This window comes from Xyrauchen texanus, chromosome 36 (genome assembly GCF_025860055.1).
Source record: "Xyrauchen texanus isolate HMW12.3.18 chromosome 36, RBS_HiC_50CHRs, whole genome shotgun sequence".
NCBI classification, from domain to species: domain Eukaryota; kingdom Metazoa; phylum Chordata; class Actinopteri; order Cypriniformes; family Catostomidae; genus Xyrauchen; species Xyrauchen texanus.
Genome location: NC_068311.1, coordinates 10,390,723 through 10,414,298, shown reverse-complemented (window position 1 = coordinate 10,414,298; position 23,576 = coordinate 10,390,723). Strand labels below are relative to the sequence as shown.

The window sequence follows — 23,576 nt, the reverse complement described above, 5'->3', positions numbered from 1 at the left end:
CTGTTGATCTCCTGGGATTTTCAAACACAACAGTCTCTAGAATTTACTCAGAATGGTGCCAAAAACAAAAAATATATATTGTAATGACTTGTTGATGAGAGAGGTCAACAGAGAATGGCCAGACTGGTTCGAGCTGACAGAAAGGGTACAGTAACTCAGATAACCACTCTGTACAATTGTAGTAAGCAGAATAACATCTCAGAATGCACAACATGTCGAAACTTGAGGCGGATGGGCAGAAGACCACATCAGGCACTTTATTAGGGCCATAGTGTTCCTAATAAAGTGCCTAGGGAGTGTATATGTCCTGTGCGCATTATTCCAAGTCCTCATACAGTGGTTAAATTGGGGTGGAACAGTCAGGAATGGCATTTCGGCACCTCTGATTAAAAAATATTTTTTTAGCAGTTTGTTGGTCACTTCATTCTATTTCCTGCAAGCAGGCTCCAATTCAGTGGTTTTTATGCATTCTGTCTTCATTTAGCAAGTGTTTTCACTCTAAAGCCCCTTAAAGTGATTATTGAGTGTATATGTCCTGTGCGCAGTATTCCAAGTCATCTAAAGACATACGATAAACTTGTTTGAGGAAAAGAATAAAATGTACTTTAAATGTTCTCAAAAATATCTTCCTCTGTGCCAAAGTAACACCAACTCGCTGTCTTATATTGCAAATATTTCTATGTTTTGCCTGTGCTCTGGTGGTGAAAATTGTGATCAATCCATGGTTATGTGTTTATATGTCTCTATTGAGAGTAGGCCTTGCATAAGTGTGTTTGTCAGTCAGTCAGTCAGTTATTTTATTTAATATTTTTAGTTCTGATTGGCTTGTTAACATGCAAGTTTACAAACTCTTCCAATGGTTGCAGTGTTAGGTTTGGCTAAGGAAGCTTCCTGATCAGATGGTTTCATCAACTGTAACATTGTTTGTTTAAAAAAGCAATCTGAATGAATATGTCACAGAATTGAAAGATGATTCTGTAGATTCTACAAAGCTTTCTGAGCAGATCTACTGTACATATCCTGCAACTAAATTAGAACTTTGAAGGATCAATAGACCTTTGAAACCCAACACATGGACTTACTGTTGAATGAGAACTGTTCCTTCAGCTGTTCCAAAATTGGGATAAAATGATCATGTTGTTCCAAACCCCTATGACTTTCTTTCATTGATGGAACACAAATAGAGATCCAAGGCAGAATGACTGCCTTAGTCATCATTAATTTTCATTGTGTGGCAAAAATATGCAATGAAAGTAAATGGTGACTGTCTGAAGCTGTCATTCTGCCTAGCATCTCCTTTTGTGTTTTACCTAAGAAAGAAAGTCAAAGGGACAAAAGAACATTTGTATGAAGACTTACAAATGACCTTGAGTCAGTGGTTTGTTGAAAGACCGTTTACAGACAAACAAACAAGTAGAACTTTTGCTTTTTTTTCCCCTCCAAGGTGGTCAGTTAGTAAATAAAAACGTTCATTGTCGTATGCAGTGATACCTATTGGGACAGCATCAGTCAAGTCTCTCAGTTATACATTATCCACTAAATGAGCTGTGTAGCCTTGAGAAAACCCAATGCAGTGAAACCAAATCCAGTGCATTAGCAAAAACTAACGAAAGCTGGACAATCTTACTCTTTCTCCCTATTAATCTTGTATTCGTTTGCGTGAATGTTTCTTTTCTCTTCAAAAAAGGAGGCAAGAGGAATTGTGGGTAAACCGCAAGACTCCACAAGTTAGCATTTGATTCCTTTGGCTTGTTCTCCAGCAACAATTCACTCAGTCAAGGGCTTGCTTGGTTTTCTCAGGGCGCTTACACGTCAAGAGAGAGACAGGGGAGCAGTTAGCTCCCCAGAACGTGTCCAACATTTTCACTTCTGTCTCTGTTTCATACCGTAAAAAGATATAATTTATGACGGTTCAACCACACTCACCATAAACACCAAACCAATGTCCTCCTGCAAGCGGAAAAGACTATCGTTATATACAGTGGTTAAATTGGGGCGGAACAGTCAGGAATAGCATTCCGGCACCTCTGATTCAAAAAAGAAAAAAATGTTAGCAGTTTGTTGGTCACTTCATTCTATTTCCTGCAGGCAGGCTCCAATTCAGTGTTTTTTATGCATTCTGTCTTCATTTAGCGAGTGTTTTCACTCTAAAGCACCTTTAAAGTTCTTTCTAAAGTTAATTACGTAAGCATTATGCTTAGTTTGATTATGTCAACACCTGGCCCGCTAGATTCACCTAGAGTGGCCCGCTAGATTCACCTAGAGTGGCACTCTTTTAACAGGGTGCATTGCGCACACGCTCCGCTGCCTACTTAACAGATAATACGCAACCAGTGCCCCAAGTGGGCAGATATTTGTGGTGTTAGGTTTCCCCTCCTTAAAATCCCAATTTAATCCCTGATTATACTGTATATGAACAAAATACAGGGACATTTTATTTTAAAGCAAAAATGATTTTTTTTTAATTACATTGTTTAAATTAGTACCTTAATGTGATTTAAATCTGTTTGAAAACTATTTTTGTACAAATTATTTTTACAATAGAGTGCAATAGTGCCTGTCTAATATTTCAGCCGTTATGGTTCACATATGTTTTCTATAAAATTCTTCATAAAAGCTGTATGAATAATGCTGCTTAGAGTAAAATTTTTGTCTTAAGTGTCTCAGAATTGTACAAATTATGTAATTTTGCTCTTATTCCTAAACTTAAGAATAATTGTGTATCATAATGGTTCTTAAGTGTTAAGACATGGTCTCAGTTCTTAAATTATTAAAAAAGGTGGTGAAGTGTGTGTTATGCAGAGACATTGCACTCAACAAAAAAGAAAGGATGTGTTGGACTAATATGATGGCAAATGTGATTCGTTTTTGCAGGTACAAGTGAAATCCATCAACATATTTTTTAATTGTATAAATGTTTTTATTTAATGAATACATTGAAACTCATTATTGTGGATTAAACATTTGACAAATGTAAGGGCTACTAAGCTTTCAGAGTGCTGCAACAGCTAATCAATAAAATCTACATATAACTAATATGATACAAATTAATTATGAAAATAATCAACATTTAATTATTACTTGTTGGATATCTTCTATCTAGTGAGGCAAACCTCCATCATCAGTGACACCACTTGACAGTAGAGAAAATGTATTGCTATCTAAGAAAATACATTTGAAAACAGGTACAGAGCTGCATCTGTAAAGAGCCAGACCAAGCACTCTTTATAAAATGTTTTTTAGAAGCTCATAGTTTTATGTGGGATGACAGATTACTTCTCGTCTTTCGCACTTGAGAGATGTTTAACCCAGCACACAACGTACATTTTACTGATTTATTCTTATTTGCAAATGTTATAAACTCAAAGTCAAGCAAGTTTCCATTTTTCGTTTTGTAAAGTAACTTTTTCAATAATAAAGTGAGTCACTTTACTCGGGATAGGTGTCAAATACACAAATTCATATAATTTTTTTCACTGCCGGTGACTGCACATTTTCAACGGTTGACTGTCATGAATGAAGAACTTTTATGTACATTCTCTGCTTCTCTATTGTTATCTCTGCTTCATTTAGACTAAATAGCTTAAGTATTGATAAAGTGAAAAATATGATTATTTGCTGTTCTGTTATATACAAAAACATTTTGAGTTGTAAAACTTAGAAAATGGCCGATGGTCAGGCTGCTGATTTGTTTTGAAAATAGTTCACAACCCAAGATGATAGCATGGTTATGTGGTCTTTACAACTTGGGATGTGAATTAATTTATATTTCATAATAATACTAAAATAATAATTTAATAATAAATGAAAAATCAGAGTCCATATGGTTACATATGAAGGACCCTGTGATTTCCACGATGTGGAAATTTTGGTTGTCATTAATGAATCCAGTCATAAAAATGGCTTTAGCTATAAAATGTAGAATGTCTCAGAAATTGACGTATTTGGGACTTAAAAGAATAATCAAGTTTAATTTGATATATCTTAGTGTGATTATTAAACTAAAGGTGTATGATCTAAATCTATAATCTGCATGTGCTGCACACTTCAAAATGTGCGTAATGAATTCAGAAAAAATAACCATTCAATATCCACAGTATGCATCATGACCTTGTGTGTTTTTGCCTAAAAATTACACATGTTGGGCAAATAAAATGTCTTGGAAAATTGTGATTTGAATAGTGGGAACCATACTTTTGCAGGCACACTCTTTCTGGAGTGTTCTGCAAAAATAAAAGGCCAAGGGTGTAAAAGTTGTATAATACAATTCTAATATATATTCATTATTATTATTACAAGAATATTTAATTTGACTGGGTTCCAAAACATTACTGTGTGATTTGAAGATAGAGTGAACATAACAGAGGTCTGACTTCAAGTCTAGAAACAAGTTGAAGAAAACTGTAAAGACTGGCTTCTTTTCTACAGAAGACTTTAACTATAATTATTGTTAATGTTGCTGCTTCATTATCCTGTAAACTAGTAATTATATAATGTGTTTACATATACAAAAGTACCTCAGTCAGTTTTAGACAGGTATAGATATTATAAAATTAATAAAAACAACACTGGTATCGGATCGGTATCGGCTGATACTGAGAGTTCATGTATCGGAATCGAATCAGGACAGAAAAATATATTACTGGTGCATCCCTAGTTAAAAATGTATTTACCTATGGAGAAAATAAATGGGATTTTATTTCCAGAACCAGGCCTTTGCATTCTGTTCCATTTGGTGATGGTGGTGGCACAAAAATGGCATACTTCCCCTCAAGTAGAGACTATCTGGACTGCAGGGCCTAAACTAAAAGCTGTGATTTAATGAATAAATGTGCTATGCTTTTCATGCTTTTTTTATCCTCCAGTTAAGTTGACTTTCAGAGCAAGTGAAGTTCAGGGCTGTTTTTTTTAGGTCACCAGGCTCATGTTTTGTATGCACTCTTGGCGTGTCAGAGTCTTCGTGTCTCCATGAGTTACGGTGAGGTAAAGCACAGAGGATTGAGCTGAGATTTAGAGAAAGCAGATTGACTGCAGTGGGATCACACTTTGACCCACTTATGGTCCAGTCAAGATTGCAATCCCACTAAAACTTCTTATGAACTGTTATTGTACTGGCAAGGCAAGCTACTTCTTAAAAAGTACATACACAAATACCTCAGCTTCTGTTTATGTGTGTTCAAGTCCCACAAACTTCTGAAAAGACAATCATTCAATCAGTCAACATGATTACTGCCATCTTACCACATATTCAAACACACTCCAAAAATTATGAGCTTGGGTTTCTCCCCGTTTTCTAGAAGCCACTACATTTAAATCTTTTCTTGTTGGGGGGATGGAAAAAGAAACTCAATCCCACTTCTGGTTTCAGTCTTTTACTTTTGAAGCATTTAGGTGCTTAATACCATTTGGCTCATTTTTCTAGTTGTCCATTTCTAAACATGTACTGTGTTTGTAGTCAGCATGAAAAATGTTTTAAAGATGGCTTATATACACAATTTCTTATTGTGACCTAAATGATCCCTTCTCTCGTACATCTTACATTCAATAGCTCCTATGAACAGCGCAGTAACCATGAGGAAATATTTGTCTTAGAGTGCTGGTTTGGAACTCTTCAGCTGAACTATATTGAGACCCACAGACATTTCCCTGCTTTCTTTGCTCAAGCCAGGTCTTTATGGAAAATGGCTTTGTCCATGAAGCAGATCCTTGATCAAACCTCCTGTTAATTCTCTCCACGGTTTGCTACCTCAAGCTGTAACTTTTCAGTGCTCAGTCGTCCAACTTCTGTCACGCTAGCGTGAGGAGAATAAAGATGCGTAGTGCTGTGTTTATGATTAGCATGCCCACCCCCTACTTAGTTGTAAAATTTCAGGGTTGGCTTCTGTACCTGGATGGTGAAAAGGTGGAACATCTTTGCAATGTGAACTGGGAGTTCTTGTCTTGAAAATGATTATTTTTCTAAAGGCTCCATGGCCTTTGCCAGGGTCTGATCTCAAGCTTGAGCATCATTATGGTGTGTTTGCAGCATTCATCCTCTCCAGACACCTTTTACCCAAGGTGTAATGTTGTCATAGTTGTTGGTAAATGTCATCTGTACAAATACTTTTTCCTCTTGTTTTATGAATTAGAAGCAGAGTAAGAGATACAAAAGCAATCTCTTTTTCCGTATTTGCAGGGAATGGCATTCTATTTTCACTCAGATAGTCATCTTCCCTATACACGGACCAATTCAATTAAATAAAACACTTGCCAAGTGCCAAATGCGAGTAAAAATTGGCTTTGGAGATTAAATAAAGAGTTACTTACCAGTTGGCTGGTGACTTTATAAGATATTGCAACAACTGCATACAAAGCGTCTACTAAAGAAAATCTGTGGCACTACTCGTGCACTTTCTAATGACTTTCACTGAAGTAGGAAATTTACCATCACAGTTTTTTTTAAATTAAGGGAACACTTAAATCACACATTGGATCTCAATGAACGAAATATATTTAAGATCTAAATCTTTACTGTACATTGTGTAATTCGTTGAGAAAAAAATGATATAACAATGGTCAATGGACACAAAAATCACCAACTGATTGAGGGATTTCTTCCCGGTACCTAACAGCAGCCAGGTTACCATTGGCTAGCTTGTGGATGTTTGTGCGACCCTCCAAAGATATGTCTCCCCAGACCATCACTGACCCACCGCCAAACCGGTCATGCTGGATGATGTTGCAGGCAGCATAACATTCACCACTGCGTCTCCAGACTTGTTCACGTCTGTCACATGTGCTCAGTGTGAACCTGCTCTCATCTGAAGAGAATGGGGCACCAATGGCAGAGCTGCCAAGTCTGGTGTTCTCTGGTGAATGCCAATCGAGCTGCATGGTGCTGGGCTCTGAGCACAGGCCTCCCTAGGGCCCTCATGCCACTCTCATGGAGTCTGTTTCTGACAGTTTGGTCAGAAACATGCACACCAGTAGCCCACTGGATGTCATTTTGTTGGGCTCTGACAGTGCTCCTCCTGTTCCTTCTCACACAAAGGAGCAGATGCCAGTCCTGCTGCTGGGTTGATGCCCTTCTACGACTCTGTCCAGCTCTCCTTATGTAACGGCCTGTTTCTTGGTATCTCCTCCATGCTCTTAAGACTGTTTTGGGAGACACAGTAAACCTTCTTGCGACAGCATGTATGGATGTGCCATCCGGGAGGAGCTGTACTACCTGTGCAACCTAAATGGGCTGCAGGTACCGCCTTATTCTACCAGTAGTGACAAGAACACTAGCAAAAAGCAAAACTATAGAAAAATCAGTCAGGAAGTATAAGGAGAGAGCAATTGTCTTTGGCCACCACATGCAAAATCATTCACATAGACATAGATTCACAATCACTTAGGCTTCCTAACTGGACATATTGATATCCCTGAAGATTCATTGACTTAGTATTATACTGTGATGATTACTAGTTCCCTTAATATTTTTGAGCAGTGTATATACAGTGCATTCAGAAAGTATTTAGACCCCTTAATTTTTTTCACATTTTGTTTTGTTGCCGCCTTATGCTAAAATGCTTTATTATTCATAATGTATTTATTATTATTATTAAAGCAAAAAACAAACAGAAGAGTCAAATTGGTGTAAGCCGAACAATGTGGAAAAAACAGTTTTTTATCGGGAGATTGGAGTTAACGGGATCTACCAATTACATTTTGTTAAGTCCAGTGTCTAATAAAATTGAGCAACTCATCAATCTGAGGCATCGGGTATGTTTCAAATTTAGACACCGTATTCACTTTGCGATAGTCTACACAGAACTAGACCGTCCCGTCACTCATAGGTACCAGAACCAGCAGGCTGGCCTAATCACTGTGTGACTCTTCTATTACGCCCATCTCGAGCATTGCTTCCAATTCTTACCGAACAACCCTTTTCTTGTGTTCAGGAAGGCGATAGTATTGTCTTCAAACCAAAAATTTGAATTATTTGTATCAAAAGTATCAATATAAGTGTAGCTTTTTGTCCAAATAAATGTTGAGTATACTAAGTGCACTAACTGGAGGCAGGTTCCCCTGTTACAGGTTTTAATAGCACTGTACATTGGTTTATAGCAGGATTGGGAATATATTTCCTTTTTTATCCCTTAAAAAAAGACATTGATAGGATAACTGTTTCTATTTAGTGCACAGACAATCTGTGGTTAATTATCACAACAAAGAACAACATCCATGCCTAGACTTGGGCCATGGTCACAAAGACTGAAAATCTCATTCTTGGGCCATTTGGCTAAACTTCAGTTGTGTAATCTAATGTCTTCTGTCCTCTTCCAGGTGACAGCCACCGATGCAGATGGTGGGTCTTTTGGATCCATTTCCTACTCTCTGGGCTCTGGTCCAGGCAGCGTTATCCCATCTCAGTTCAGCATTGGCAAAGGCAATGGCCAGCTCTGCACTACCACCGGCTTGGATCGAGACCAAGGTCCAGCCAGCTACGACTTCACAATCACAGCTGTGGATGGGGTGAGTGTCCATTGATCCTCACCAATACAACTGTGACAATAACACTATAAAATATACAGTATGTGATTAATAGGTGGAGTCTTTTATTCTTTGGTTTTTGTAGGAACCCAGTTAAGGAATTAGGTGCATATTAATGCTTCAGTAGCAGCTTAATATGGTTTGCCACAAACTCTAAATAATACTTAAAAGCACTGGTTGACAATAAAAGGAAATTGCTGCAGACACATGCAGGGGCAGCTGAGCCTTCATGAGATCGTAAGTTGGAGCTTGCTTCTGACATGCCATTTGCTCCATATGGGACCCCAGGCAAACAAGATGTTTAGCAGCAAGAATTGTATCCCATGCATACCATGTCCTCTCCTCTTTGTCTTTGCCTTCAAGAAAGTCTTTAAAAGCATGTTTCAAGGTTCACACACAAACATTAATTGTAAGATATATTGTCTAGTGGAATTATTCTAGACAATATGACATGTTTCTCTTTTTTAAGATGTTTATGATTTATTTTGGATAAGGTCTAATTTCAATGAGAACTTGTGACACAGGCTCAAATGGTTGGTTCTTTTTAATGTATGTTCTTTATAAAGATCTTTAATGGCCATTAGAGCTAGTGTGAACTGATGTATCTGGGACACGGCCCATGTGTTTTTCTAGGGAGGGCTGAGTTCAGTGGCCTACGTGCATGTGGACCTGATAGACATAAATGACAATTGCCCAGCATTCTACCCTTTGAGCTATGCAGTCAGTCTAAGCACGCAGAGCACCCCAGGAACCTCTGTCCTGAGAGTGACTGCTCAAGACCCAGACACAGGAGAGAACGGCAGGGTGACATACCGCACAGTGCCTGGAGGGAGCTCACCTTTCTTCACCCTCAACAAAGATACTGGTGAGACCAATAGAACAGATATAATTTAATCACAGTGTAGACAGGTTTTTGTTTATTAATAGCTTGTACAGTTAAGTAGATATTTTAATATTTTGAGTTTATGTGATTGTACATATAATTTGGAGCAATGCAATGCCTAGAATAGGTTAGCTCCAAATGTGCATTAAGTACAGTATATATTTACCATTTGAACGTGTTACAGCAGTCATTTTTAACATATGTATACATATATTTACCATTTGAATATGTTAGAGCATGAATTCTTAATTGGAGCCTATTATTTATAATTAGTTCCAGAAAGAATTTTGGCCTGCATAAAAAATCCGGTCTTTGCTTGATATATATATATATTATGCACATTTTCTTCTATAATGTGAAGAAAATGTGCAGATTTGGTGTGGACCTAGTTATAAGCAGCATAGTAAATGAACCTATGGAGCTCAACTCAGTTCTACTGTTTGTTACTAATCAAGCATAATATCCAATTATTCAAATATAATGTTTTTTTGACAACACGGTTATTATGCTTTTCTTTTTGTGTTTATATATACTCTCAACCTTATAGAAATATTTGTTTTGTGTGTTCTCCCAGGAGTGATTTCACTGTCACGTGCTCTACATGGAAAGGCAAACTCAGTCATAGCGATGGTGGTCTCAGCTCAAGATGCTGGGGGTCTTACTGCTCCAGTCAATGCCAGGGTCAACATCAGCATAGTGGCGGGACTGGTCGCACCCCCTGTGTTTGAGCAAGCTCAATATTTCTTTGTGGTCTCTGAAGATGCCTTGCGTGGAACACAAGTTGGCATTGTCCGAGCCAGCACTAAGAACGGTGGGTGAACTGATTGGAGAGGTTTTTTAGTCCACTCATTGGTCACAATGTCCATGTTCAACACATTTAAACATACAAACCTAACTTCAATGCCAACCCACATTTATCAGTCACACTAGACTGTGTTCAAGTGGGCTGAAAAGCATCATCTGGCTTTTTTCTCCATGGTTCACCACTTGTACAAATAGGCACAGAACCACTGAACACACCTCATTTAGAATGTACATTAATCATAGATTCTGTCTCACCACTTAGTTTTTCAACAATTTGATTTGGATATATCTGGTACTCTGGTTTTAAGAATAACTTATGTCAGGTTTGAATTCTTTGTTTTAGCTTGTATTGTAAACTGATGAATTTCTGGCCATTGGCCTTTTGGTTCTCAGGTGTCTCAAAGGATATCTCCTACACCATTAGCTCTGGTGACCCAACAGGCTACTTTACAGTGGATTCTGAGACTGGGGCTTTGAGAACAAGCTTGCCTCTGGACCATGAGGCCCAGCCCAGCTTGAATCTTGAGGTTCAGGCACACTTCGGTAACCCACCAGCCTTTGGCCAGACTCGGGTACACATTACTGTGGCCGACGTCAACGATAATGTGCCTGTCTTCTTGCCGTCTTTCTCCGAGTCATTGATTCTACCTGAAGACACCCGGATGGGTACAGTGGTGTACAAGGTCCAAGCAGAAGACTATGACTCTGGACCAAACGGTCTTCTGAGTTTTGACCTGATTACCAGCGGTACTCAAAGAACCTTCAGCATTGATCGCAACAGCGGTCATATCCGACTGATTGGCAGTTTGTCATACGAAATCATGTCCCGTTATGACCTGAAGGTTATTGCTAAAGACAGTGGAGCTCCTCAACTGAGTTCCATATTCAACCTGGTTGTCCATGTGCAAGCCGAGAACAGTCAAGGTCCTGTGTTTGATAGTCTCACATACCGCGTAGAGCTGAAGGAGAGCACACCCCTGAACACCCGCTTCTTGCAAGTGCGAGCTCTAAACCGAGATGGTAGCATCATTGGAGTGTCTTACACGTCTTCCGCAACAGTAGCCTACCACCTACACCCAGACGGTGATGCTGCAGGGTTTGGCATTGTTTCTGACAGTGGCTGGTTGTTTGTGAAGAGCACCCTGGATAGAGAAGCCAAGGAGATATATCTGCTCACAGTGCTGGCCACGTCAGGCAATGGGCAGTTGAAGAAGACCGGTAGTGCCACAGTGCGCGTGTCAGTGATGGATGAAAATGACAACTCCCCACGGTTTACCCAGGAGAGAGCATTCCTAGCAGTGCGTGAGAATCTGCCTGCAGGGACTGGATTCGGTAGGGTTTTTGCCAGCGATCGGGATGCCGGTCTCAATGGACGACTTAGCTACCATCTGCTCTATCTGGATCGCCACTTCCAGATCAACTCCCACACAGGTGAGCTTCATATATGATAGACAGTCCAACAGGCCAAACTTGATGAAGATGCAAGCCATGATTTTTTCATCAAGTTGCAAGGTCAGCTTAGAACCTAGGACTATAACCTTTTATTGAACAACGCTACTGTAGCCCTTACAAAAAAACTGAGACCTATTCTTTATGTAAAGGCTAATAAACGGAACATGCAATTAAATGTTTTGAAGTTGCTGAATTTGTTAGTAAAGCTGTGCTTTAATGGCTGGAACAGAGGTGTTTTACTGAACTTAGAAATACAACTTCTCAAAAAGGGTTTAAGTGTGCTCACAGTGTTTCACCTCCACTGTTTAAAAATCATAACCCATCCCTAGTCTGAAGCTGTTCAGCATACTTGCCATCACACGCTTTTCTCCAGACTGCTGGCATCTTCCTACCTGTAGGGGGTTCCTCTTGGTTCCTCTTGGTGTAGTCAGGATGTGCCATCTGTGCTTTCTGCCACTTATATTTACTGTAAATCTCTTTTTGTCTGCAGTGAAATCATTTGTCTGATTCTCTCCCTCTCCATCTGTCTTTTTAATCTGTCTTATTCATTTAAAGGGGAGATAAGCACAAGAATTTCTCTTGACCGTGAACTTCAGTCCAGCTACCAGCTCATCGTGGTTGCTCAGGATGGCGGGACCCCCTCACGCAGTGCTACAGGCTCTGCTTTCATCACAGTTTTGGATGACAATGATAATTCCCCCTCTTTCACTCACGATCAGGCAGGAAGAGAGCTCTTGCTGCAGGTTTGAGAGCTAATATCAGCCTCATAAATCACAGACACCAGCATAAAGACTGCATCATAACTGGCAGAATGTCAAAATTTCATAAGAAACTGTCGTGCTGTATGAACAAATACTGAAGATTTAAGATCTTGGTTAACTGATTTTTGAAGCCAGACAAATAGACTATTTTATCTTAGCTTAGCTACATATAAGTATAGAGTATGTAAGCATTATTATAGTCATTATCATTCTGCATATAAGAAAAATATACACAGATCATATAAAAAGGTGATGGAACCGCATATTATTTAAAAAGTTTATGTTGAGTTTAAGCTCTTTCCCACTGATTTTGACTCTGTGCAGATGCTGGAAGGTCAGCCTTCTGGATTTCTACTGGGTACCATTTATGCAAAAGATCCTGATGAGGGGGAAAATGGAACCATTTTCTACTCTATGTCAGGTAAGAAATATTCAAAAAACATCTATGAATCAAAATCTGTTTTGTTTTTTTCTCACTTCAATTCAAACATGGTTTCATTGCCTGTTCTATCTTTGTGCCAAGGTCCCAGAGCAGAACGTTTTTCTCTTAACCCAAACACTGGAGAGGTTCGGTCGTCTTCTTCTTTGAGCCACTCTGAGCGACCTGAGTACAGTTTCACTATTCTGGCCTCCGATCGAGGTTCACCCCCTCAGAGCTCCACCATAGCACTGAGAATACAGGTCAGTCTCCTTCTACTTTTAGGATTCATATGGGATCAGTGAACTCTTAAACGGTAGTTGAGATAACGTACAGTTAAGTCTTAATCATGCAAAATTACTCCACTTGGTGATGGATGGATTACATATCTGTGGCATCTCTGTGCAAAAACCTCTACAGATAAAACACCATTATTCCCTCTGGACTCTCTCTCTTCTGCCTGAAGCATTTTTTACATTTTAAAAGTATGCATTGCCAATGTGTGGTCCCATTGAACAAACTTAACGTGGACTCTTGCATTATTTTGGTGGCAACAAATCTTGGTACTCAAGGGGACAATAGAGTCACCTTCAGATGTTTGTGCCATTAAACCACGGCCCATATTCACAAAAAAACTTAAGGCAAAAAGTAGCTCCCAACGTGGAAATATAGGAGCAATTCTTAAAAACTAGCGGCATGTCTCTCCTAAGTTTAGGACTTTAACATTTTCATCTAAGAGTAATTCATGAAGCCTAAAAGTAGCTCCTAACCCAACAGCTTAGAAGTTGTCCTGAAGACTTCTAAATCCCTAAGAGTGACTCACAAACGATTCTTCGAATCATGGCTGCTGTTGTCAAATCCACATTAATAGCAATATATTAGAATATTATTATGACATTGACCGTTTAAAAGGTATCCCCTGAATCACAACTGAGTCTATGTATTTTAATAATATAATATTATAAATATTATAATGTTGACATTGACCTTTAATGTAAGGTAACGCCTGAATCACGAGGGTGTTTTCATTTTTGTCAACTTAGTTAGAGATGCAGTTACCTCTCCCAAAAACCGAAACAACCCAATTACACTAGAAATAAATGTTTAAAAACTCTGAGCTCCCTGGTCACCTCAAAATGAAACAGCGTAGTGCAGATGAATTGGGAATTTCTGTCATTCGACAGCAGGATAATCGATCAAAGCGCCTGTCTGTCTTGTCTGTCTGTCTATCATATGTACTGTATGTATCGTTGTCTGTCTTCTCTGACATATAGCCGTTCCCTTTCTACCAATCACTCAGTGTGATTTAAAAGAGCACGCTAATAAAAAGTGCATTATTAATTGCACACTGATACATTTCGGAACGGAACAGCACATCAAATCGGATTTGCATAGCTAGAAAGATTTGCTTTTACGTACTTTCATAGATTATGATTTAGGCCTTATGCAAAATACCTTGGCTTGTTTTCAGACAAAGTTTCTAAAAATGTATCTTGTGCATTGATGAGCTATGGCTATAAAACTACAAAACTTGTAGTTAACATGAGAGTTATTGCCCATTTTGGAGATTGCCTTCATCAAAAGTTACAATTAACACCTTACACCACATGGCTCTCTACTCATCACCTTTTCATAAGGTACAAAATGATTTATTTAATACCATTATATGAAAATATGAACTTGTAAATTATTCTCCAAAAGAACGGTTCAGTTTACGTCTGCTCTCAGGTTAAGCATCATACAGAGGAAATATAGACTGATCTAGCTGGCCCAATCAAGGCTTACATTCTTGCATTGCAAATTTCCATAGCCAACTCATCTGTCGTAGTCCAACTTTTGTAACATTCCCCAAGCAATACCGGGAAAAACACTCTCAGCTGGTTCATTTTAGATGCTCAGAAAGATGAATGTCTAAGCCTTGAATTTTTTTCCCTCCATCCAGAGTTTCCTCCCTCTAGCCGTTGTTGTCTGCAACATTTTAAGCGTGATATTACGGTGTAAAACATTCAAAGTAGGAGTGCTGCACTGATATAAGTGCCAGCTGTGCTCTCTGCCATTTTATGTCAAAGTCTCTGACTTGTAATACAGTTCAGTAGCCCTTTGAAGAACAGAAAGTTTCTTGCGAAATACCCCAGCGATCAAATTAATATTTCTCAAACGAGTCAAGTGGTGTGGAAACAGACACTACAGACAGCAACAGTAGTAAATTCCAATGTAGGAATGGCTGGAAAACACATTTGTGCTGTCTAACTATTTAATATTTTTTCTTTGAGCCAAGCTAAATAATAAAATTCACAACTGACATCTAATTAGAATAAAAGAGCTGTTTTGTCAACTATCATCTAAGCATTTACTTTCTGATGTCAGCCTTTCTAGAAATCAATGGATTGATCCAAAAGCAGCTGTGTGAAAAGTAGTGAGCTCATGTTCATTTTTTGTTGGAACATACCTTGATGTGTCATTTGCTGCCTAATGTGGGATTAATTATTCCTCTATCCTATTATGTTTCATTAGAGAATTTGGCCTCAAGAGATCTCATGACTGCCAATTTACTAATGATCCTGATGCATAAGGATGATTTAATCATGGTAAAAAAAATTAAGGGGATATTCATAAGAACCTGTATTGTGAGCCAATGCACACTTTAATTTGAAAAATACTCTTGCAGATTTAAAGCAAAGCAACTTACGTAAGATACACAACTCTTTGTTTGATGAATGTTAAAGGTATTGTTTACCCAAAAATGAAAATTCTTTCACTTTCACCCTAAGTTGTTTCAAATCTGTTAGACATACTCTTTTCTGTGGAACACAAAAAGGCCTAATTTTGTGGTTGAATAATTTTTTGAGTTGGATCTTTTCAGGTTAGTCAGATTCACAAAACTGGTCTGAATGATTCGTTCACAAATCTGACTGTAACGTGATCAATGGAAAGGAGGAGGCGAGAACCGACTTTTCAACATAAATAATAGTTTAATAATAAACTAAAACAGAAGACAAACACACACATATGACGGACATGTCCGTAAACTATCTCTCTCTCCCGCACAATCCTCTGCAGTCGACCTTTATCCCTCTTGGGAGGCTTGATTAGCGTAATACGGGACCGGGTGTTAGGATCACGACCTGGCCCCGCCCTCCGCCCTGCTACATTCCTCCCTCATTCTCTCAGGCTGGGGAGCCCCCAGCATGACGTACATCCCCCCCCCCCCTTCCCTGGGGGAGGGCGTGCCCTAAGCCCCGTCTGCCGGCAGGTCATCCCCGTCTACCTGGACAAGGGAGGGGACAAGGAGGAGGGAAACAGAAATAATTAAACTGGGGGGGTACTTCCTGTAACAGTGTAGTACCCCCCCAAAAAACACTGTCAAATTTAAAAGAGAGGGAAAAGGCCAACGCAGAGCAGCAGTGAGAGAGGAGAGAGAGATGAAAAAAATAACTCTTACTCGCCAGTTCTCCGATATGTCGGTTAGGAGCCCCTTCTCCCCTCGCGGTCGGCGGCCATCGTCCTCTTCCAGGCGGCTGGGCTCCTCGTCCCCCGGCAGATGGCCGCGGCTGCTCCATTGGGGTGGAAGGTAGTGGCGAGAACTCTACTACGGCGTATCCCTCCTCCTTCCCGGATTTCGGCACCAGTGTAATGGGATCAATGGAAAGGAGGAGGCGAGAACCGGCTTTTCAACATAAATAATAGTTTAATAATAAACTAAAACAGAAGACAAACTCACACATATGACGAACATGTCCGTAAACTATCTCTCTCTCCCGCACGATCCTCTGCAGTCGACCTTTATCCCTCTCGGGAGGCTTGATTAGCCTAATACGGGACCGGGTGTGTAGGATCACGACCCGGCCCCGCACTCCGCCCTGCCACGCTGACTAATCTGGTTACTATTTTTCTGCCATTCGATTGTCTATTTGCCAGCTGCTTGTCCATTTCTTTGTCTTTCTGTCTGTATCCCTCTCTCTTTCTCTGACTCTGGTACACTCTCACACACACACCGTCTCTCATAACTGTCAAAACAATGTCTCATCTATGAAAACAAAACTGTGCATGCTTCCATATTAGGAAGTGAGGTGCTTTTGCTTTGAAGTCTTATTGAGTAGCCTACAACTCTGTCAAATGTGCACTTTTTAAAAGAATATGCTCCTTGGCAAAATTTGAATGTTCTAACAGTTTCCTATTCTGATTATGTTTATTTTAATTCAGTATTATTTTTCCTGGCAGTCTTAGATCCATAAAATTCATTCTGATTAATGCTAGCCAGCTTGTTGTTTGAGCTTACAAAAGTCACAAAAAAGTTTTGTTATACATTCCCAGTAAAAAAGAAAAGAAAAATGTGCTTCTGTTCGAAAGCATTAATCATAGGGACTCTGTTAAGTTCTGTTTTTTTTAAACCTTTGAATGATAAATAAAAAGTTCATTAACTCAATTTCTTTTATCAAATTAACTTATCAAACATTAAGCGTTGGGCTTGTTTCACACCACTTTTGCAAGCAGTACATACAATACTTAGCGCTGCAACATATGGCTTGTTTCACAAAGAACACATAAGTGGAGCAAATATTAATAGTGTGGTACTGCAAGTTCAGTTCTGCTGAATTTATATTTATAATATAAAAAAAATAGTGTTTATGATGTGGCATAGAGTAATGAGAGAACGCTGCAGCACCACTAATGAAAAGGCATTTTACCTTGTGTTTTTTATTTTAGCTCCTTGTATTGTAAGCAACCAATTTATCTTTCTTTGCAGATTCTCAGTTCAAGCAAGGGGTCATCCACCTCTAACTTCCAAATGTTAACTTTGAATTCTGTTGAGGGTGCTAAACCTGGCTCTATTGTTGGATCTGTGCGATCACACGATTCTCAGACCCTTCCTGATGCTGGCCTCATCACGTATTCTGTGGTGGGAGGAACAGACCGTGATGGGACCTTTGTGGTAGAACGTCAGACAGGTGATATTTACCTGGCCCGGGAGCTTGACTTTGAAAAAGCTCCTCGATACACACTTCAGGTTGAAGTGGATGACCTTTCCATGCCCCTGCCTAAAATTAATTTTGTTACATTGGTAATTGATGTCCAGGACAGCAACGATCATGCTCCCCAGTTTCCTGAAGACCCAATAACCATAGTCGTACCTGAGAACATGGAGCCCGGGTCCACTATCTACACCTTCCAGGCCCATGATAAAGATGGAAGTGGACCCAACAGCAAAGTTCACTATTCCATCCTGCAACAGTGGCCAAAGAGCCCAGACCTTCTGTTTCTGGATCCTACAACAGGCAGACTGTCTTTGGGAAAGATGTTAGACCATGAAAGTATATCTTCCTTTCTCTTGGTGGTTCAGGCGACTGATTCAGCCCCCGATGTCAGTCAACGACAGCATGGAACAGTCACTGCTCGCATCTTTGTTACTGATGTGAATGACAACAAACCTGTCTTAATCTCACCATCTGTAGTGAGTGTGATGGAAGACCAACCTCTGGGATTTGTCGTGGTCTACGTTATGGCTATAGATGCAGACCAGGGTGAGAATGGGCGAGTTTCGTACCATATCCAGAGTGGAAACACAGGGGGGAAGTTCAGCCTCAACCCTGATACAGGTAAACCAGTTTGCAGATGCAGTAAAATGTATAATGTTTTCTTAATATAAAGCAATCCAATGTGTAATAAGTATTGATATACACTCACTGACCACACATAAGTAGGTGTACTGGTACACCTGTACACCTACTTATATATGCGATTACTTAATCAGCCAATCGTGTGGCAGCAGTGCAATGAGTACAATCATGCAAGTGTGGGACAGGAGCTTCAATTAATGTTCACATTAACCATCAGAATGGGGAAAAAATGCATCTCAGTGATTTCAACAATGGCATGATTTTTGTTGTAAGACGGGATTGTTTAAGTATTTCTGTAACTGCTGATCTCCTGGGATTTTCACACATAACAGTCTCTAGCTTTACTGAGAATGGTGCCAAAAACAAAAAACATCCAGTGAGTGGCAGTTCTGCGGACAGAAAAGCCTTGGTGATAAGAGAGGTCAACAGAAAATGGCCAGACAGGTTTGAGCTGACAGAAAGGCTACGGTAACGCAGATAACTACTCTGTACAATTGTAGTGAGCAAAATAGCATCTAAGAATCCACAACATGTCGAACCTTGAGGCAGATGGGCTACAACCAATAGGCTATGAGAGGGAAAAATAAGCTGAAACAGAGTGAAAACACCCTTTAATATCCCAGTTCCCATCATGCCTTTGCAGCCTGCTTTGAATAATTGCGTCTGGTCTTTTAAAGGCATGAAATTGAGATTGGATCAATAGGAGCACCGCTTGCTTGTGGTAGGCTAATGACAGGGGCTCTGGCACCCCCAAATTTGAGCAGGGCACGACAGGCAGGGCTGTTGCGTGTCTAGAGTGCTTGTTTATGCTCTCTGTTTGCTGTGGAAAAAACTAATAAACTGTTGCCAGATAGTTGGGCTATTACAGTGGCTCAGCCAGCATTCAGGTAGGGAGGGAGGGCTCTGCATGGGAAAAAAAAAATTCTCCGTAATCTGCTGTCATATTATTTACATACGCCGCATGACTACCGCTCATTTTAAACACAGCAGAAAGGCGTCAACTCACTCTGTGCTGGGAGTGTTACTTTGTAAATCTTATGCAAGATCACAGTGTGCTCCAAAATGTGCTGTACATCAATCTTTGTGATGTGAGCATGTGAATGAGGCTTGGGTTAAATGCAAGAGGGTTTATTTTGGCGTTCTTTAACAATTGACATCATTGCTTTGTTATTAGTGGGGCTTGCTAAGGCAAGCATCATTATTACATCACTAGCACAATTATGTTTGCTATGTTTGTGCTATGGAATGATACCTCTAATTGTGCGGCTTGTTGTGGAGAAGTGTGCTTTTAAGGCAGTCACCTTTACTTTCGCACTGCGAAATTCTGCAGGCAAAATACAGTCATCTTAATGGGAATCAGCGCAATAGTGAATGTTTGCATGATGGACTTCCTATGGCAAAAAACCTCTATGTTGGCAGTGCTTCATAATATGCTTCTCTGAATATTCACAATGGGCAAGTTTCTTTTTAACTTCACTCTCCCAGAGTATTAAGTGCTAAGTATGAAGTATTAAGATGCTGCTTGGCAATAATTTTTTGCTGGTTTCACATGTGCTCAACATCTGCCCACCTTGGCAAATGCATAGCAACACCCCCCCGGCAAGGACTACTCAAGGACTACTTAAAAATAAGTTGTTTAAATGCAGTGCAGAACAACTACTTCTTAAACAGGCATTTAATATATATAAGTTATCTCACATATTTTTCCATATTTCCCACTGCAGGGTCTCTGTCTATTCTTAGATCAATTGACCGCGAAGAGCAAGACCTGTACAACCTGACCATAGTAGCAGAGGACCACGGTGTACAACAGCACTCTAGCACCCAGTTGCTGTCAATTCAGGTGATTGACGTTAATGATGAGGCACCATACTTCGAGGAAAGTGAATATGAAGCTTTTATTGCAGAGAATCAGCCTGCAGGAACCACTGTGCTGGTGGTTTCAGCTTCTGACTTGGATCAAGGTAAAATATACTCCTCAACATATTCAGTGCTGTGCAAAAGTCTTAAGATGGTCATTAAATATCTTCTGCTTTACTGTGTCAATAGGAAATATCAATTTTAGATTTCCAAACATTCCTTTTGCAAATAGAAGTAGATCAAGGAGCCTGCAACAGGCATGGCTCCCACAGAGACTAGATCTCAACTAGATCTCATTGAGTCAGTCTGGGATAACAAGAAGAGACAGAAGCAATTGAGACTGCCTAAATACATAGAAGAACTGTGCAAACTCTCCAAGATGTTTGGAACAACCTATTTGCCAAACAACCTTGAAAAACTGTGCACGAGTGGTCCTATGAGAATTTGTTTTAAAGGCATAGGGTGGTCACACCAAATATTGATTTCTTCTTTTTTTTTTATGTTTGCTGCACTTTGTATGAAGCTGATTGATAAATACAAAGTTTTCATGGCATTATTTTTTAAAGCATCCTCACTATCAACTTTTTTCACAAAACTTTTCACAATACTGTAATTATCTGTTTCACTGTAGGTGACGCTCTTATAGTTGTATGTATTTACATTTAGCTGATATACTGTAAACTGTACTGCCTGTATTTTAATTGTCCTGAATATGAACACTTTTTATTTTGGATATTTTAGATGTGTTGCTTGAATTAGAATGCTGTGCTTTAGCTATTACCCTCCCAGAAAACACTCTTTAAATTCATCCCTTTTAATGCACTGCTGCAACAGTCATACACATTCAGTTGGATGTCTTTGGCTATTGTGTTGCATCTCATACTGTTTTTTCAGTGTCCTTCCATGGGCATTGAACATGCATTGAGATCTCTTCATTCTTATTCATTCCATTGCACTCCATCGTAGTTGTTTTTGAATGCAAGAACGTGTCTTTTGTAAACACTCCTAAAAAATGCATCCAATTCAGATCAAGTGAAACCAAAAGCAGCCTAATTATGCTGGACTTCCATAAGAAAATTAGTAATTCAGGCAACCCACCAATAATTGATTTCGAAAATATGTAATTTTGTACATAGAGCCCTAGAACACACACATTGAGTCTCATGAGTAAAACTCCTTTCCACCATGTGAGGTTTACAGTGGTCATATCAACCCCATTAAAAGTGACACGAATGTTTGTTTATGGTTAACGTTTCCCAAAAAACACTGGACGTCAGAGCCAAACCCATCTTAAATAAAAGCGTGTGGTTTTAATTGTTGCCAGCCAAACTGGAAGGGGGAAGGGGAGTGCGGCATTCTCCTGGACTTACTCAGGGGCAAATAAAACAGAAGGATCATAAACTTTCTTTCCATGTAAAATTAGCGAGGTAAACATTTGACACTCTGCCAGACTGCTCGCCTTTTGCACGCAAACTGCCATCCAAACACCAGGGGCAAGGCCAACTGATTAGACGGCAAAAATAACTACAAACAAATAAACAAACAGTGTGCGCCACTCTGTTTACCCATTTTGTGAGAAAGTCAATTATACAGAGTAGGGGAGTTCGATTTCGAGCCGTTGGAGTCAATGTTATCGACTCTTTGACTATCAGGATAGTTTCAAAATTCAGGGCTGTCAACAAGGATGGCCATTAGTGGGCAGTGATTTCCCAAGTGACATATTTCCCCCCCTCAAAATTGCTTGTTAGGCACGAGCAGAAAATCAGCGGAATTATAAAAAAATCATAGTTTAATTTTCTCTTGTATATAGCTCACTCAATCCACTGCTTATTGTGTCTGATTGCACTCCATGATAAAGTTGAATTTTTTCTGTAACTGCTAGTCAGTTTCTCCTACCCAAATCCAAACAAATCAAATCAAAATCAAATCACTTTATTGTCACACTACCATGTACACAAGTGCAACAGTAGGTGAAATTCTTGTGTGCAGTTCCGAGCAACATAGCAGTCATTACAGTGACGAGACATATACCAATTACAGTAAACAACATACTTACACAACACAATTTACATATCAAATGTACACATACTTACACAACAATAATTATATACAATACACACAATATAGAATACACAATATACAATACAATAAGTAAGGAGTATATGAAATATATATATATATATATATATATATATATATATATATATATATATATATATATGAAGTAGTATATTGAGGAGAATATGTTGACAGTCCAGTGTGAGATTATAGATTAATAAAGTGCAGTGCTAATTATTGATCCTGATAGATCAAGTGTTCAACATTCTGATTGCTTGGGGGAAAAAGCTATCATGTAGTCGGTAAACACTAACGTTAGTGGGATGGGAGAAGCTTACTTTAGTCTAGATGGCTTCCATGCCGATGGAAAACCAAATCGCACATATTTTCTTGCTCTATTCCCTTCAATAACTATTAATAGGCATATTATGGAGACGTAATACAATTTTATAAAATATTCATGTGGACCATTGTTTTTAAAAGGAACATACAGTATGGTACGTGAAATTTCTTTTTTGTGGAACATGAACATTTTAAAACGGCAGCTTTTTAAACTCAACAGTTTCGGCCACAACAGATTAAATAGCAGCAGGTTTAATTACCCAGTAAATATTGCTTTAATCGCACATTAAATATGGTTTTATTTTCTCTTAAGTGTTTTTAAAATGTGTGACGTGAAGACATAAACTCCTGCTGTTATAACAGCGCACTTTTAGGACTTTTCAAATTAGTGGCATTGCATAAATTTACCTTAAAATGACTAGTAACAATGTCAATGTCAAACTTTAGAAGTTTCTGCTCATATCCACATGTGAAATAACAAGAAACAGGCTTGGTTCCTTGTCATATAGAAACTAGACAAACTGTGAGAATCCACTTCTACCACTGTCCATTGCATCGATGTAATACTACACAGACTTCCAAAAGTTTTAAAATCTGTCACACCCTCTCTCTCATTTGCATGCACGCACATTATCTCTCACTCGAACGCACATGATGAATGAGGTGGTGTCCTACCAACCAACAGATGTTTGTAGAGGATGTGATTGGTTCAAAATAAAGAACTGCCGTTCTGAATAACCAATCACAATATCCTGTCAACAAAAAAATTGATTCCTGTATCAGAGTTAACTCTGATTCTCGGACAAGTCTGGGTCGAGGAATCGACTCTTTTAGAGTTGAATACCCATCACTAATACAGAGTA

General features: G+C 39.2%; 1 protein-coding gene across 1 annotated transcript in view; it reads left to right on the top strand.

The window, feature by feature from the left end:
• Positions 1 to 23,576, top strand: part of dchs1a (dachsous cadherin-related 1a) — a 135,788-nt gene that overhangs the window by 90,689 nt on the left and 21,523 nt on the right. Inside the window, exons 3-11 of the mRNA XM_052106577.1 lie at positions 8,311 to 8,499; positions 9,151 to 9,382; positions 9,975 to 10,211; positions 10,598 to 11,635; positions 12,212 to 12,399; positions 12,742 to 12,838; positions 12,941 to 13,098; positions 17,583 to 18,432; positions 20,178 to 20,417. Coding sequence (XP_051962537.1) covers positions 8,311 to 8,499; positions 9,151 to 9,382; positions 9,975 to 10,211; positions 10,598 to 11,635; positions 12,212 to 12,399; positions 12,742 to 12,838; positions 12,941 to 13,098; positions 17,583 to 18,432; positions 20,178 to 20,417 — 3,229 coding nt within the window. The remainder of the gene's footprint in view (positions 1 to 8,310; positions 8,500 to 9,150; positions 9,383 to 9,974; positions 10,212 to 10,597; positions 11,636 to 12,211; positions 12,400 to 12,741; positions 12,839 to 12,940; positions 13,099 to 17,582; positions 18,433 to 20,177; positions 20,418 to 23,576) is intronic.